The sequence below is a fragment of the Strix uralensis genome, chromosome 1 (assembly GCF_047716275.1).
Source record: "Strix uralensis isolate ZFMK-TIS-50842 chromosome 1, bStrUra1, whole genome shotgun sequence".
Lineage (NCBI taxonomy): Eukaryota > Metazoa > Chordata > Aves > Strigiformes > Strigidae > Strix > Strix uralensis.
In genome coordinates this window covers 64555676-64570879 of record NC_133972.1, presented here as the reverse complement: position 1 = coordinate 64570879, position 15204 = coordinate 64555676, and the positions used below count along the sequence as shown (strand labels likewise).

At 37.7% G+C, this 15204-nt stretch overlaps 1 protein-coding gene across 1 annotated transcript; it reads left to right on the top strand.

The window, feature by feature from the left end:
• Positions 1 to 8433: 8433 nt before the first annotated feature.
• On the top strand, positions 8434 to 14768 carry C1H9orf152 (chromosome 1 C9orf152 homolog). The gene is made up of 2 exons (XM_074892530.1): positions 8434 to 8871; positions 13635 to 14768. The coding sequence occupies exons 1-2, from the start codon at positions 8643 to 8645 to the stop codon at positions 14204 to 14206; spliced, it is 801 nt and encodes a 266-aa protein (XP_074748631.1). The 5' UTR covers positions 8434 to 8642; the 3' UTR covers positions 14207 to 14768.
• The last annotated feature ends 436 nt before the right edge of the window (positions 14769 to 15204 follow it).

Below are 15204 nucleotides of genomic sequence, written 5' to 3'. Positions count from 1 at the left end.
AAAATGAAGAGCAACTGAAACCAGTTCTGAAGAAAGCCATGATAAATGACTTCAGAAAAAGAGACATTAGTGGATTTTAAAGGGTTTTTTTTAAAAGAGGTATTGCTTAGTAGAAAGGAGACAATAGTTTATAGATAAAGCAATCTGATGAAAATGCAAGAATCAATTATATTCTTCAGCAATCAGATCAGAAGAATAGTCCCGAATAGCAAGAAATACTTGCTTTAAATAGCACAGAAAAGTTGGGGCTGGAATAACCACCCTCATGTTATCAGATCTCTTTAAACTAGAACAAGGGTGCAAGACAATAGGGTAGGAAAATCCACTCAAGGACAGAATGGGAATGTTAATGTTGCCACCTCCACTCTTCATGTTTTCCTAGAGAAAATAGGGAAGTTTGGAGAATCATTGCCTTACTCAGTCACTCTGTTGCCCATCAAGGCAGTGTTCTCTTAAATTTAGTTGTTTGTGTATGGAAAATGGGCATTGCTGCTGTTCTTTCTGCATTAAAGTTTATGCTGGCAGATACTACCATAACCTCCAAAATTGTTTCTTGAAAGCAAACAAGGTTTAGCTGTGCGGTTATCGGTGAAGTTGTATTCACGTACTAGTGATGCTTTAGCACTGACAAATCCAGAATTTCCAGAGGGGATGGACAAAATGCTGTTTATAATTGAAATGTCACCACTGCAGATTAACAGCTCGAGGCAGAGCACAGATTAATCACTCAAGACATACAGAGCAGGGTAAAGGGAAAAGCGAGTTTATTCCCCTCTTCCTATTAACTAGTTTCTGACCTGATGGAGAAGCGGTACTTCCATGCTCTGTTAGGCCCTTGGCTGTTTTGATAAGTTATAACTAGTATGCCAATTAATGCTTTTTTCCTTCCCCCTCTGTCACATTAACTTCAACTACACATTCATTTCAATTCATCGCAAAGCCTAGATTATTTTAACTGTACTCCATATTCCTACATACCGAGATTTTTCACTTTTTATTCTCACTTCAAGTATCAAAATCTGTCTCTGATCTCAGTTACACCCCGATGTGAATTTAGATTTAACTGCATTCTTCAGCTTTACACAGGTGAACTCCTTCAAAAACAGTGACAACCTAACTACCATGCTTCATTATCACCCCATCATCTTAGATGTGCCAACAAGCTAGAGAACAGGTACAAATTAGCATTACTATATTGACAGCTGTCCAGATATCCTGATTTATACTAGCTACATAATTTAATGGGATGTGGAAGTACTCACACCTTCACAGGAAGTAACAGAAGCCCACCAGCAACTTCAAAACTACCAATCCTTTTGCTTTCAGCAGTAGATTCTGGGCATCTAACTAGTTATTCTAAGTAGCAGGGCAGCCAAATATTTCTAACCCCTTAACAGGTATTTCACATTCATACATCAGCATAGGTTGGCGTAGCAGAAACAATGGTACAGCCAAGAGTCACTGCACATACAGACATCAGTTACACACATGCAACACAACCGCCGCAGCCCGTGTTAGACCTAGCACTGTTAGGCCTGCTGGCACAATTAATTCTTTTACCAATAAGAAATCTTGTGGCTCTTTAATTAGCCTCAGAAACATTAAACATAGAAAGCTGGGTCAGATAAATGCCAACCTGTTTGCCAAGTAACCTGATAGTCATGTGCAATGCTGCTAATCAGGTGAGAGATGTTTACAATGTTAAGCTCCAAGTAACACAACAATAACACATTAACACATCACCTTAAAAAAAAAAAATCTCAGCTTGAGCACTAGATCTACCTACTGGAAAGATATCTGAACAGTGACCGTGCTCTAAAGGTCATTCCCTTTCTACTTAGCGTGGCAGGTACTCTGTTATCATAAAATCTCCAGCAATGTTTAACCATACTGATAATATAAAATACCACAGTACCACAAATTAAAAGATTAAGTTGCTGTTCTTTTTATTGAGATAGCATTATAACACCAAAAATGTTTTCCTTTCCCTAAATATGCACTTACCTGTTGAAGTTACTTTTGCACATGATTTTGTGGTAACCATTATGTTTGTCCATACCTCCAAATGCTGTGGAGAGTCTCATTATTCACGCTGTAGGAATAAGTACTTGATGTTTAAAAGCAATGGATCGAGGTGGCAATTATTCACTCTAATTTTACTGACTGTACTGTAAACAGATGAAAGTATGTATTAAGATCCAACAAAAGCCCTATGCGCGAGTTCCACAAGAGGAAGCCCAGACCACAGTTGGAGACTGAAGTCATAGCTTATTTGGGTATAGTAAATATTTCATGAACTTATCGGTTGATTTAATTCTTGACATGTGCATATGCAAAATTCCAGGTGTGATACTGCATTAACCAGTTAAGGCCCTTTACAGAGACCTCATGAAGAATTGTCGCAGGATTCCGTATAGAAGCATATACATGCACGTGAACAACGGGTACAAGAAAAGAATTTAAATGATGGCTCAACTACACAATCTCAATTACACTGTCAGTTTCATAGGTATTGGTCAATTTGCAGCTTTTATTTAGTCATATACATAAAATCCTGCAATTTCACTTCTATCAGATTCAGCAGAACATGTGTTGACTTCAGTGGGTACTGAATCAGGCACTGAAGAATTGTATCTGGTTTTACATATTCTAGTTTTACAGATGTAATTTCATTGACTCACACTACTAGTGATTATGAAGTGCAGTACAAATTCTTCGTGAGATCTCTGCATGAACATGAAGGATGTTTCTGAATAGCAAATTATTTTAGGATACTTTCCTCCCTGCACAGATTTCAAGTCCATATTCACTCTCACAATAGTAATAGTACTTAACCATCCTCTTTGGAGGACTATCTTAACTACAGTGATTTGCAAGGCTTATTAAGGTTAACTTATACACCCAGCAGATTTCCTTGAAGATGAATATTGAAGTGGTTTGTGTCCTAATGCTCAAAAGCAAATATCTCGGACACAAGATGTTGTCAGCCAGATAAAACTTTTCATTAACAACAGATTAACCAGTTCTATCATGCTGTACTTGATTCTTATCAAACTCCCCTTACAGATAAGTACATTTTATTGATTAAAAACAACCAAAGATAAACTCATTTCTACTCAAACAATGCCTGAAGTGGAAACTAATAAGGGCCAAGCCTTGCATTTTTCAGCAACAAAAATCAAGGGTTTTTGGATTCAGGATCAAGAATCATTTTGCAATCAAGAATGAATCAAAATTGTGTAGTTTACAGGTGGAAAATCAAGGCAGAAAATTTATATTGCTTATACAATTCGTTTTATACCCTGCTTGAAATTCTCACAGAGTTCCTATATGTGTATTTTGTCTGCTGGGAGAACGAAATAACACAGGTTGCTGTCACCTCCCAGAGCTTTAGCCATCATATCTATGGATAGAAAACAGACAGGGAAGTAGTTGGTATAGAAAATATACTTAGGTAGTAGTACCAGAAATGTGAATTCTGCTTATCAGTAACTTGATTTTAAGGCACCTGTAGGATCAAGGAAGCTTAAATGAATTTCCAAAATCCTCTGAAGAGGACTATTGAAGGCCATTCAGTTCCCTCTCACCCTCTTCTCATGGCCAGTTTTATGAGGTCAAAATGGAGTAAACCTAACCATCTTGTTTGTCACACTGATTTAATAAACCTGAGAACAAAGGAAGACAGGGAAACTGTAAGGGAAGATGTCAGGGTTCATTTGTTTAAAATCTCTAACTATTGAATACCTTCAGTTTCTTCTCTGCACATTGTAGCTTCTAAAAGGGAATCTCAGAAGTTCTCAGTGGACAAGGACAGCAAAACTACAAAGGGAACAACTCCTGACCCTAAATTTTGGATGCTGATTGTTTGCACAGGAGAAGAGATTCCAGTCCTAACAATGCAGACAACCAACAGAGTGAGCAGCCCTCTTAACAGAGCAAATTTCAGCATTTTAGTTTACTTTTCACAGCAGCTAACACTCCAAAGGAAGATTATTTAATCCTCAGCACCAATAGAGTGAAGACAGAACAGAGGTTTTTAAATGCTGCTTATGCCAGGCACAAAAAACACATACAGAACACCTGCTGCATTTAACTCCTCACAACCAGCAGTTTCAATTTGACCTAGGTGACTCCTGACTTCAGTATGACTACATTTACCATCTACAAGAAGACAAAAAAAAAAAAAAAAAAAAAAAAAGAATGTGGTTCTGCAAAGGGAACTAACTGGATAGCACCAAGTTCCCACAAATGCAAAGCCAAAGAGGTGAGTATTAAAGGTAAAGCACAGGATGACTGGTATGAAATCCTCAGTGCTAACCTGGTGTGCTTGATTTAAGTCTTTACAGACACCCAGGCAGAGTGCAGGATCAGAGATGCCAGCATCACTGGACTTGGAGCAATTTGGAGCTTTCCACAGCTTCTAATTCATTCTGGACACAACAATGTTTTGCAAAACCCTTCCCGATCACTAGGGCTGTATCAGTGACACTGAATTCAGTCACTTGGGAACCTCAGGGATCTAAGGAATAGAAATCTGGCAAGACATTTTACAGCCTGTACTAACCAGGCAACCTTCTCAGATCAGCTAACAAAATAACATTCCTGATTTATTTTTGATATACAGATATATTGATATATACCTACACACACACACAACCTAATTCTATTTACATAAAGACCCGAAGGGATAAAAGGGGAAAATCGAATCCTATCAAGTAAATGTGAAGGTGGACTGTATACGACCCAAGCTCACCAAACCTTCAGAGGGACTTGAAGGACAGCTGGGCCACCCTCCCTTTGTCACGCTTGAACCCTTTATTTCTGAAAGCACATGAAAGATCAGATCAGAAGAAACATCGCAAGATCATAAAACCTGCATCCTATTAACATGGACATGCAGAGAGCACCAAAAAATAATCTCACATCATCAGGAAGTCCTGTGCTCTGACTACTTAACCAGTTGCCAACTGTGGCATGCTTTAAGGTTGTGCTTTCAAATAATAGAAATATATGTGCTCTTATCAAAAATCTCATTAAAAAGTAAGCAATTACTATTGATTCTACTAATACTGTCTGGAACCCAAATAACAGCAGCCACGCTGTTTCTACCTTTCTTTTTCTAACAATAAAACAGTCACTTTCTAACACCTCAAGACTGCATTTAAATTAAAAAAACCCCAAACCACTACAGAAAGCTAGAGAAAGGGGCTTATCACAGTAACTTTGAATTTCCTCCTCAGTGCCAGTTAAAATCTACAGGTATTTGTATTCTGTCTTTGTAACCTGCATGAGCAGTGTTGGCCATGTCTCTAATTCTGCACATGAGCAACATGAATAATCATACATACCTCTGGTCTCAGGTGTGCAGTAAAATCAGTGTTACAGAAGTGCATTCAGTCAGTTAACCATTATGAGCGTTTTTAATTATCTTTAAATCAACAATTATTCCTATAAGGTCCTCCAAACAATTTTTTAATAGAAACCTAATTTACTACTCTCAAATTAATTGGTATAAGATAAAATTAGTTGCATCTTTTTAAATGAGATTTTGCAAGCAAGGTCAAGGGCAGTAAACATCTTCAAGTTGTAAAAGCCATTGGTTTTGGATTATGAAGTATTCTCAATTTTTTTTTGCCTCAAAGAATTGAAGAATTGCTTCCATTGTGTGATGGAAGAACAGACTTAAGGGAAATACAGCACTTCAGACTTCAGTGGATAATCAAACAAAAATCACTCATAGGTGACATTTTGGACAGGAGTTTGTTCAATTAAAGACAGACAAGTTTTTACACAAACCTAATCATGGCAATAAATTTTCAGAACCTATAGTACTGTTAGGAAATATATGTGCCAGTGCGGGCTTGACTGCTTATATTCCTCAGCAACCTACAAGCCAAATGGAAGCCTTTGACATTTAAGACTAAGGCAAATATACAGTCATACCACTCCAATAGTGCCACCTGCTGCGTATTTTAAAAAGTATACAGTGGTCTGTGGATCCAAGTAACTCAATTTAGAGACTGAACGATTGACTGATTTAAACAGAAATCACAATTTTGTGTGTATGTATGACAATACAAAATTATTTTATTAGTAATACCTAAACAGGCTAGGGGTACAAAGGAAGTTATTCCACTATGGTATAAGAACAGAACCCATGGGTAATCCATTTTTAAGTTTATCTCAGTGGAATAACAAGGATTAGTTACATAAGCTCACTACACATCAAAACCACAATTAAGACTATGTACTTTGTGATATCATGTAGATTAGAACTAATTTTATGAATCATACCCTGGTTGCAAATTATTCACAAATCACACACATGTAATACATGTGTGTGTGTGTCTATATATATATATAGACACACACATGCCTCGATAGCAAAGTATACACACAGAAACACGTATACACACAAACATACATATACACACACACCCTTGAGACTGGATCAAGATGCCCTGTTCATAAGCTTTCCCTGAAAAGGAAATAAACTGCAATGTATGTGGGATTGGCTCAGCAAAACAAAAGCTAATCCTGTTTCTGGTTCCACCGCTCTGCTGTACCATCTGGACTCATTCACTTCATCTCACCGGGCATCTGGCTTCTTTTCCCGGTTTCTGGTTTTGCTGATTACCCATGCAACTGTTTGGGAAGAGACTGCCTTGTATAATCCATTTGCCTAACTAAGTGTGATGGCTTTTCCACGATCCTGAGGGAATGGTACAGTACAAATAATTAATAATTTCTGATCAGATACAATCTCATTATACTTTAAATGCTCCTGTAATGAGAAGTTGAGTGTACATCTTTTAAGACAAAGCTTACATTTCATGTTCAAGGATGCTATCCTGGTCATTCTTTCTGCAGCACATAGGTTGCACGAGTCACTTTCACAAGAGGTCAGCGAGTCAAATAGTGTGACTGGAATTTTAAAAAGGTTGGGTAACTTTTATGACCATTAATAATGTTTGTATTGAATGCCAGCTCAAACTGTAATGAGGTTAATTAAATCTCCTGCCCCAATGTATAAGCCAACTGCCTGAAGGTCCGAAGGAGGACTGCATGTGCCAACAACTTGGAACACTGAACAAACAAGGCAGCTGAGGTACTCCTTTCTACAGAGCACTCAGTGTTTGTCACCACTGAAGGCAGAATATCAAAGTAGATCTAACAAAGCCATGGTACATCAGAACAACTCTAATGCGACACGCGCTTTTTCCAGGGTCAAGAGAGAAGCTAACTTGAAGAGTATTTACAGTATCTGACAAAGTACTGTGTTTACTGTTCTTTCCTTGGCTAAGGCAGAAAAAGACGGCAGTTGAGGAAGGCAACACAATTTGTAAGACACAAGCATATTGGGAAGGGAAAAGCAATTGTTAGTAAGTGAATTACAGCAGACTTACACATGCAAGCCTGCTGAGCCTTATCAGAACTCTATGCACTGCCTAACTAGAGTCTTGTCACCTGCGTATGCAAAACTTCCAAAGGGATTCCCAAGATCTGCAGGATTTGAGCCTGATTCAGTAAATCATTTATGATGCAAATCATCACATAATTTCTGCTAGTAACTGGAAAGATACAGCATGCCAGCATTCTTTCCACACACTGCCTTTTCACAATGTTTTTTTATGCAGTGTTTTTCACTGCAAGGAACCTAGCAGAGACACAATTATATTAAAACTACTGTTTAACTGCATTATTTTTTTCCACATTCTACTCTCTTGAGCCCTTGAAGCAGTATCAGATGGACCTATTTCAGGGACAGAAATTTGCAGTTCATAGTCCAGACATAGTCTTGTACTTTATTTGATAGGATCAAAAGCCATGTATTTTTAAAATTTTTGCCTCATTATTAGATAATTCTATTATACATATAGCAAGTTTAAAAATATGGCTTACCATGCATTTGAAGAGTTTGTTCAGCTCTCAGTAACAAAATTATTACTTCTATAGTTTATTTCATTTTATAGAAAGGCAGAAAGCCTGAATGAGTCAGAGTAAGGCATTCCCATCTCCAGCCTCCCAATTCCAATTGTTGTTGGCACATACTATCTTGACTCCGCACCCAGGCCTGAATACTTTTAACACATACTTAGAAGGGAGCAATAAGCACGAAATTATTAAGGTATAACAAATCCTTCCCTCCCACTCCACTGCCCCAAGAAGAAGCAGCAAGAATGAAACTGGAAGAAAGTTAAGGAAGGGAGAGTGGAGGGGGAAAGACACAAAATACATGGAAAGAAACCTGAAGAAAGATTTCCCTGGTGGAACTACTGTCTCGGGGAGGTCACCATGACAGCATCCCTGTAAGAATTAACATGGTTACATAAACCAGTATTACCCAGCCCTTTGTGCACCTGACTGTGTTCAACGAGGTTTTGTATTTCACTGTTTTTCTTGGCAGAGCTTCATATGCTCACAACCTTAAGTCAACATTAAATCCAACTATCCAGTTATAATCATGAACTCTGTAGGCAGTAGCTCCTGACACACCGCATGAAAACAAGCTGACTGAAATCCACAACTTCAGAGTAGACCACACAACTTCTGAAAGGAGTCACTGTACTTGGAAGAAAGTTACATCTTCATTTGGGAAGATTTCAGATGCTTCATACTCAATCTGCTTTCTTGCCAACACAATGAAGGAAACGTCCTGCTTCTGCATGACTTTTTCTTCCTTGTTGGAACAGATGGTGAAGGCTTACAAATACATGACTGGTATTTTTTCAGTGACTCATACCTCAGAGCAACAGGCTTCAGATCGTGATAAGCAGCCAACCAAGATGGATGTAAGCTTACTTGAGGAGCAGTATGGCCACATAAAACAGAAGCAAAAACTGCAATCACACATTATTGTATTTAAAACAGGTATGTTTATATTTATAGGAAAAAATATAAATGTAGATGTAAAGACTATTTCTTTGAATCTTGAATAACTCCTAGCTTCATTCTTTTTATGCTCAGCTTCAAGAGAGGTACAAAGTGAATTCCTTTTCTGTCATTTTGGGGTTTTATTCATTTCTCTGAATGGTGGTCTTATGTTTATATCAACTAGCTTCATGGTGGTGAAACACTAACATGAATTTGAAACATGAACACGTTTGAGATAAGATTTTACAGGTTCCATGTCAGTAATTTAAAATTCTAAACATAAATGATAACTCTTACAGGAGCCATGTACTTCATGTCTATCATCAGTGTATTTGTGCAATGTATTCTGTAACATTTCTGCGCTCTTGAATGCTTCCATCAGAACAGCAATTCTGGGTCTTCTGTCTCTTTTCCCCTTCTTTATCTGTGTGAAGAAATGTGTCCTACAAGACTACAGAAAACAATAGCAAATGCCAAGTGACTAGTACAAGTTCGGTTTTTGTTACAAAATAACATACTAATAGTCATAGTGGGTTACTAAGATACAAGCTTTGAACAAGAGGTCCTGTTTTGAAAGTATTTTCGCGGCATATTGCTTGGAAAGTACATAAATAGAAAAACAAGTAACAATACGTATCACTCACCTGCTATGTCAGACAGATTTTATGTAAGAAACTTTCAAATATTTTAAAGCTTTTAATTAGACTACTGCTTACAATATTACACTGATATATTTTCGTCTACTTTCCAAGTTAAAGTGATATTGAGAATACTAAGTCAATAAATGAAGTCATCTTCTGAATTTAATTCCAACATGAAAAACATGCTTCATTCACCTCTCATGTTAGTATTTAGCTCAACAAATGCCGAACTTAGGTTATTTAATTCCTTACATTTTCCTCTACATTTTTCAGCAGTTCTAGATTTTGGCTGTGTCAGACTGTATCATCAAAACAATTGAAAAAACACATAATTATGAACTAGACAACAGATTCACTTCTTCAATATTCTTTCATCCAAATGTCTAGAAATTCTTATGTTAAAAGAACTTGAATCTCTGTGAGGAAGAAAAAAATACATATATACAAGCTTATTTTATCAGGTATGAAAAGGCAACTAACTTGGAAGACAAAAGAGCCCATCTAATCAGGTATAGCAAAAATGTAAGTCAGGTAAAGAAAGAAAGAAGTCTGTATTCAGATTAAATTCAAATGAAGCTTCAGATATAACACATGCAATCAGAGCAAATTTTTTGCAAGGAGACCATTTGAAGATTAAAGAAAAGTCATAAGAAAGTAGGACTGCATGGTGTCTGGGAAGTTTAAAATTTAATAGGGCTGGAAGTTCACATACAAATATTTTCATACACATACCCCAAAACATTCACAAAACCACATAACCTATTGCACTGAACTTCTATCTTTAAACAAACTGTGTGGAAAGGATTCATGTTACTGTGTTACTCTTAGAAGCAGTTGAAGTTGGGGGGGGGGTTTGTTATGCTGAATTCTCAATGTCTTGAAAGTTGACCTTATACGTTCCTATGGTTTGGAAGCTGGGAAAACCTATCACATAGCTCAGCACTTTGAACCTGTTATATACATCAGTTTCCAAGAATATGTCAAGCAGAAATGAACATTGCCACATCGGGATAGCCTACTGCCCCACACTCCTTAATTTACAAGCTTAAACTATCCAGAAATTGCAGCTAGTACCAAAAGTCAGTCCACGTATGTATCACTATTTTGTACTGACAGTAAATTGTTTCCCTACCTAGAGGGTAAGATTATGGCTGGGCTGGGAAGGGGACGACAACGACAACACCACCACAACCCCACACATGCACACAAACCTCAAAGGCCAGACACAAAAATCTCATAAGATTCAAACCTCATGGAAGGAGGGTACCTTCAGTCCCTCATGGTTTTAAAAATCTCTGCCACAGGCCTTTGTTCTAATTGTTCCTGTCTGACAGGCCAGCTGTCCTTCCATGATACCACAGGGATTTTGAGCATTTCAGGTTTATAGCACCACAGTTGGAATGGTAACTCCAAGTTTGCTTGAGGACTTTTAGCTTTATATGTCACTACCTGTTTGCCAGAGCAATGAAATTGTGGACGTTTAAACAGAACTTCAGATTCTCTAATTTCTTTAGGTTTTTAACTGGTAGGTTAATAACTAAGAAGTCACCTGAAAACAACTTTCTTCTGTCCCTTCCCCAATATACACAGCCATGTTCACACTTCTGCCTGTTCCTGATTATTTGAGAACAAAGAGCACAACAGGATTTGAAAGTTACCAGCTAGGGGATAATACAGCAGTGTATTCATTATTTGATCACTAAGAAGCTGAAAAACAGTATTTACTTTAGGAATTAAATGGGAGCATTCAGCACAAGCAGTCACCACAGAATAAACACAGGGGCTCTGACTGCAGAGATCTCTTCCAAGTATTTGCCAAGTTAACTTGAAATAAGATTTTGTCACTCCAGAACCTTAAAAGTATCTATCTATGATGACAGCATATGAAAAAGGCCAGATGGTAAACAACTCTGCAACAAGGCTATGATGCACAATTTATGAAAAAAAAAGAAAAAAAAAAAAAAAAAAAACAGACCAAAGATCTGCCTAAGTAAAGCTTTCTTTAGAAGTTTAGAGAGTGCTGAATGTGTGTTAATTCAACACACAGTCATTTAGGACTCTCACATTTCTACCCAAGGTCACCGCTCAATTTTGTGTGCCATACCTGTAGCCAAGGAATCAAATCAAACCTGAAGTCAAAACCAGCCCAGACTATTAAAATTGGACTAAATGCATTACTTTGAACTCTCTGATCAATTCAAGCCAGACTGTAATTCTTCTGATGACCAGTTCATCAGGTTGAAGATAAAACCTGATGTTGCCCATCAATGTCAGTTCAGCCAAGAGCACAAGAACATGCAAAGCTGCATCTCCTCAGTTTCTCAGTTCCTTCTCTCTTGCTTTTTCTCACATGTGGAGAACAAGTGCTAATTTTTGTAGCTTGGTGCTACACTGTGCTGTTCTGCAGAACACACAGGGCTCTGTTTTGCAAGTGGACTTTTTGTAGCCACCCAAGCTCCGCTTTATTTCCTGGATAAAGTCCAGTCATAACTTTGATTCTCACTGTTATATGATAGAAAACTGTGTGTTCTTATATCTATGAATGGTTTCACCCTAGGAAATTCTGTTAGCATACTTCACTGTATAGACATATGCACAAACAGATCTATGTCTCTAAGCTCTGCATGTGCTTTAGCTTCCTTTCTCCTGGTAACACTGCAGGAGAGCAGAAGATGTGGGCTGACATGGTTCTCACTCCCAGAGCCATGCTGCAAAGCAGTTCTTATCAGATCAACCTTACATGGCCAACCCAGGGAGCAGAAAAAAAATCTGTGATATTATGCTGGTGCTGTTGCTTCAGCAGTGTGAGCCAAAGACAGGAGCTAAAGCCCCTCCTCAGTCAAAGCCCTGTTGTACAGGTTCACTTGCTGCCAGTAAACCTGGTGAGTCTGACATCTTCAAATATTTCCTTGTAAAGATGGTAGGAAAGAGTGTTACAAAGGGGGAGGCTGCACTGTTGTTTTTTTTAAAGGCAGCATCCTATTCAAACTAGCTTAATTTCAAATTCAGGGTTGCAATTCTTTTTAAATGGCTATTCAGATATTCTGTTTCGGAACATAATCAGCACTCTTCCATGTCTAGTTTTTTTCACTTTAATATGCTTCCTAACTCATACTGAAGACACAGTTCCTATAACTCAACCATGTAAATAAGGTCACCATTCTGCAGAATTCCTACTTTAAACTGTATTTATACTAACTGAAGTATATTTCATTAGTACTTGCAATATCAACAGCACTGTTTATCTTTAGTGTAGTGGTTCAGTTTCTATTCATTTTCAAGGCACTGAATGCCAGTCGTGTTCAGTAATTTGATGGCTGCTACATGCAATTAAAGTAGCATTAGCATTTCTATCCCTCGGGCCTTACACATTTCTAACAGTAACTTTCATACTGCTTTAGAAATTAAGCTATAGGGATAGCAGAAAAAAAGAAGAGACAGGATTCTCTCCCACTGTTATAGCTACTCTATACCATTCATGGAGCAAGCAGATTTTTCCTCTAAGCGATCATTCAGGCAACACTAGCATGAAAAGCTATTTACTTTACACCATTTATACTGATTACAATAGTAAAATTGCAGTAAAATATTAAAATGCAAGCCTATATGTTAATGATCCCTCATTAAGAAGAAAGAAATTCACAACTCATTTCATCTGGAAGCAGTCACAGTATTTTTAAGTTGTGAATAAAAAATTCAAACAGTATCAAACAGAACATTTTTGTCTTTCAAATCGCAGCACCTACCAACACACGGAGCAAATCCCTGCTCACCTTAAGAATTTTTGCTTACAAGCAATTAATTACTGAAAGTCAATTCTCAATCTGTGTTGTTAATGAGTCTTAGAGTACCGGTTAGATCAATATTGACTTGATAAATGTCCATTTTCATTTGACTAACCCTAGGGTACCATTTATGTCCTCAGAACTGCAAAACCGAGCATGAAATATTTCTACTCCGTAACCTGGCATCAGAAGAACTTGCACTACTCTCAGCCACAGACAGAAAGAGTACGGATAAACTCATCTGTTAAAGCTCTTCAGTTGGGTTTATGCCACAGAGATTACACCCTTAATTTTTGCCATCATAGTAACATGCATATATGCATTTCTCTTGTAGGTGAACATGAATCTGTTCTCCCAGAATCAATGGTCAATGCTGTTTTAATTAATACAACAGTTAGAAGATCAAAGTCATTTACAGAATGTGTTCCTGTCAGAAAGGTCAGACTGGAGATGGCCAGCAGTGGCAATGTACAAGACAACTCACCATGGCGCACCCACCTGGGAATTCACCGCCTGGTCCAAGCCCCTCATCAAGGAGTTACCTGGGATCTTCCCCACTGCAAGGACAGACCGTGCAGTTTTGACAATCAGAGACTGATTTCAAAGGGAAATGGCACAATGCAACACAAGGAATTAGAGGGAGCAAGTGAATTATCCACACTCAGTCAACTGGGAAGTTCAAGCATGTTGAACAGTACCAGCAAAGAGAATGGCAGCAACATTTCAAGTACCTGCCAAAAGCCTCCTCTGAAATCAGCCACTTCAGCAGTCTGGACACATCAACATATTTCTTCTACAAAATGCATGCCAGTCTGCAACAAACTAAACTTCTACCCTTTCCCCAATAAAAAAGGACCGAGAATTTCTGAAGCAGCAAGGAGGCTTGGATTATATGTCTCACAATGAAGATGTTCAGTAATACATAAAACTTAGTCAAAAAGTTGACTAAAACTTAAAATAGCAAAATAGTCTTCTTAGTTACACTGATCAACCTGATGAAGCTCTAATACTTTTATTAGCCAAGGACATCCTTACTATATAATCTGTTGTTTTACCATACAGTGTAAAATGAGATGTTCTCATGAAGATGCTGGGCTGCAATGACAAATATTCACTTCTGCTATTCGAGATATAAGAGCAATATTATCTCCCCCCCCCCCCCCCCCCATTTTTAGGTTACTGATTTTAGAAATTAAGATTTTAATCACAGCAATTTTGAAATATCTCAAAGAGCTATAGCAAAGACTAGTAGAACTACTGATGAAGAAACTAAACTAAATTTCAGTATGGTACTCTTTAATTAGACAATAAACAAGTAACAAATGAAACAGTATTGGTGTTTGGTACACTTAACATGATTTTATTGTTGACTTTCCTCAAAAAAAATATTTATGATACTTTCTGATGTGTGTATTTTAAAAATCAATGAATAAAACCTCTGCCCATGTCTACCATTGTTCTAACGGGACTTAGTATAGTGTCATCTTTTTCTTATATATAAATTCTATAACAACATTGTTGGTTCCCATCTATCCCTGTTATTTCATTAGAAAACAGAACTCTCAAATAATTACTTGGCTCCCCGATACAATATATCAAACCTTCCTCACCAGAAGTATAATGCATCTTTCTGCTGTTACAACTGTATGCACACAAAGGGGATAGAGCCATTTCAACTGCATAAATGTAACTGTAGTAGTATAACTGTTTTTATAGACAGGGTTTAACATCTTCTGTTGTGGCACAACTGCACCACAGACTTGTGCAAGTTTTTAAAAGTGTTAAAAGGGAGACCAGTTATTGCTGGTCTCCCCTCCTGCAAGATCTCTAGAGGAAGGAGACCCTCTTTTGCTGGTGCTTTTTCATGACAAAAACATGACTTACATATCACCCGCTTCTGGCTG

Excerpts from the sequence above, each read along its gene's own strand:
- C1H9orf152 (XM_074892530.1), top strand. The coding sequence starts at position 8,643 with ATGAAGGAAACGTCCTGCTTCTGCATGACTTTTTCTTCCTTGTTGGAA. Across the intron at positions 8,872-13,634 it reads CATTATTGTATTTAAAACAG|GTGAACATGAATCTGTTCTC; the intron begins GTATGTTTATAT and ends TTTCTCTTGTAG.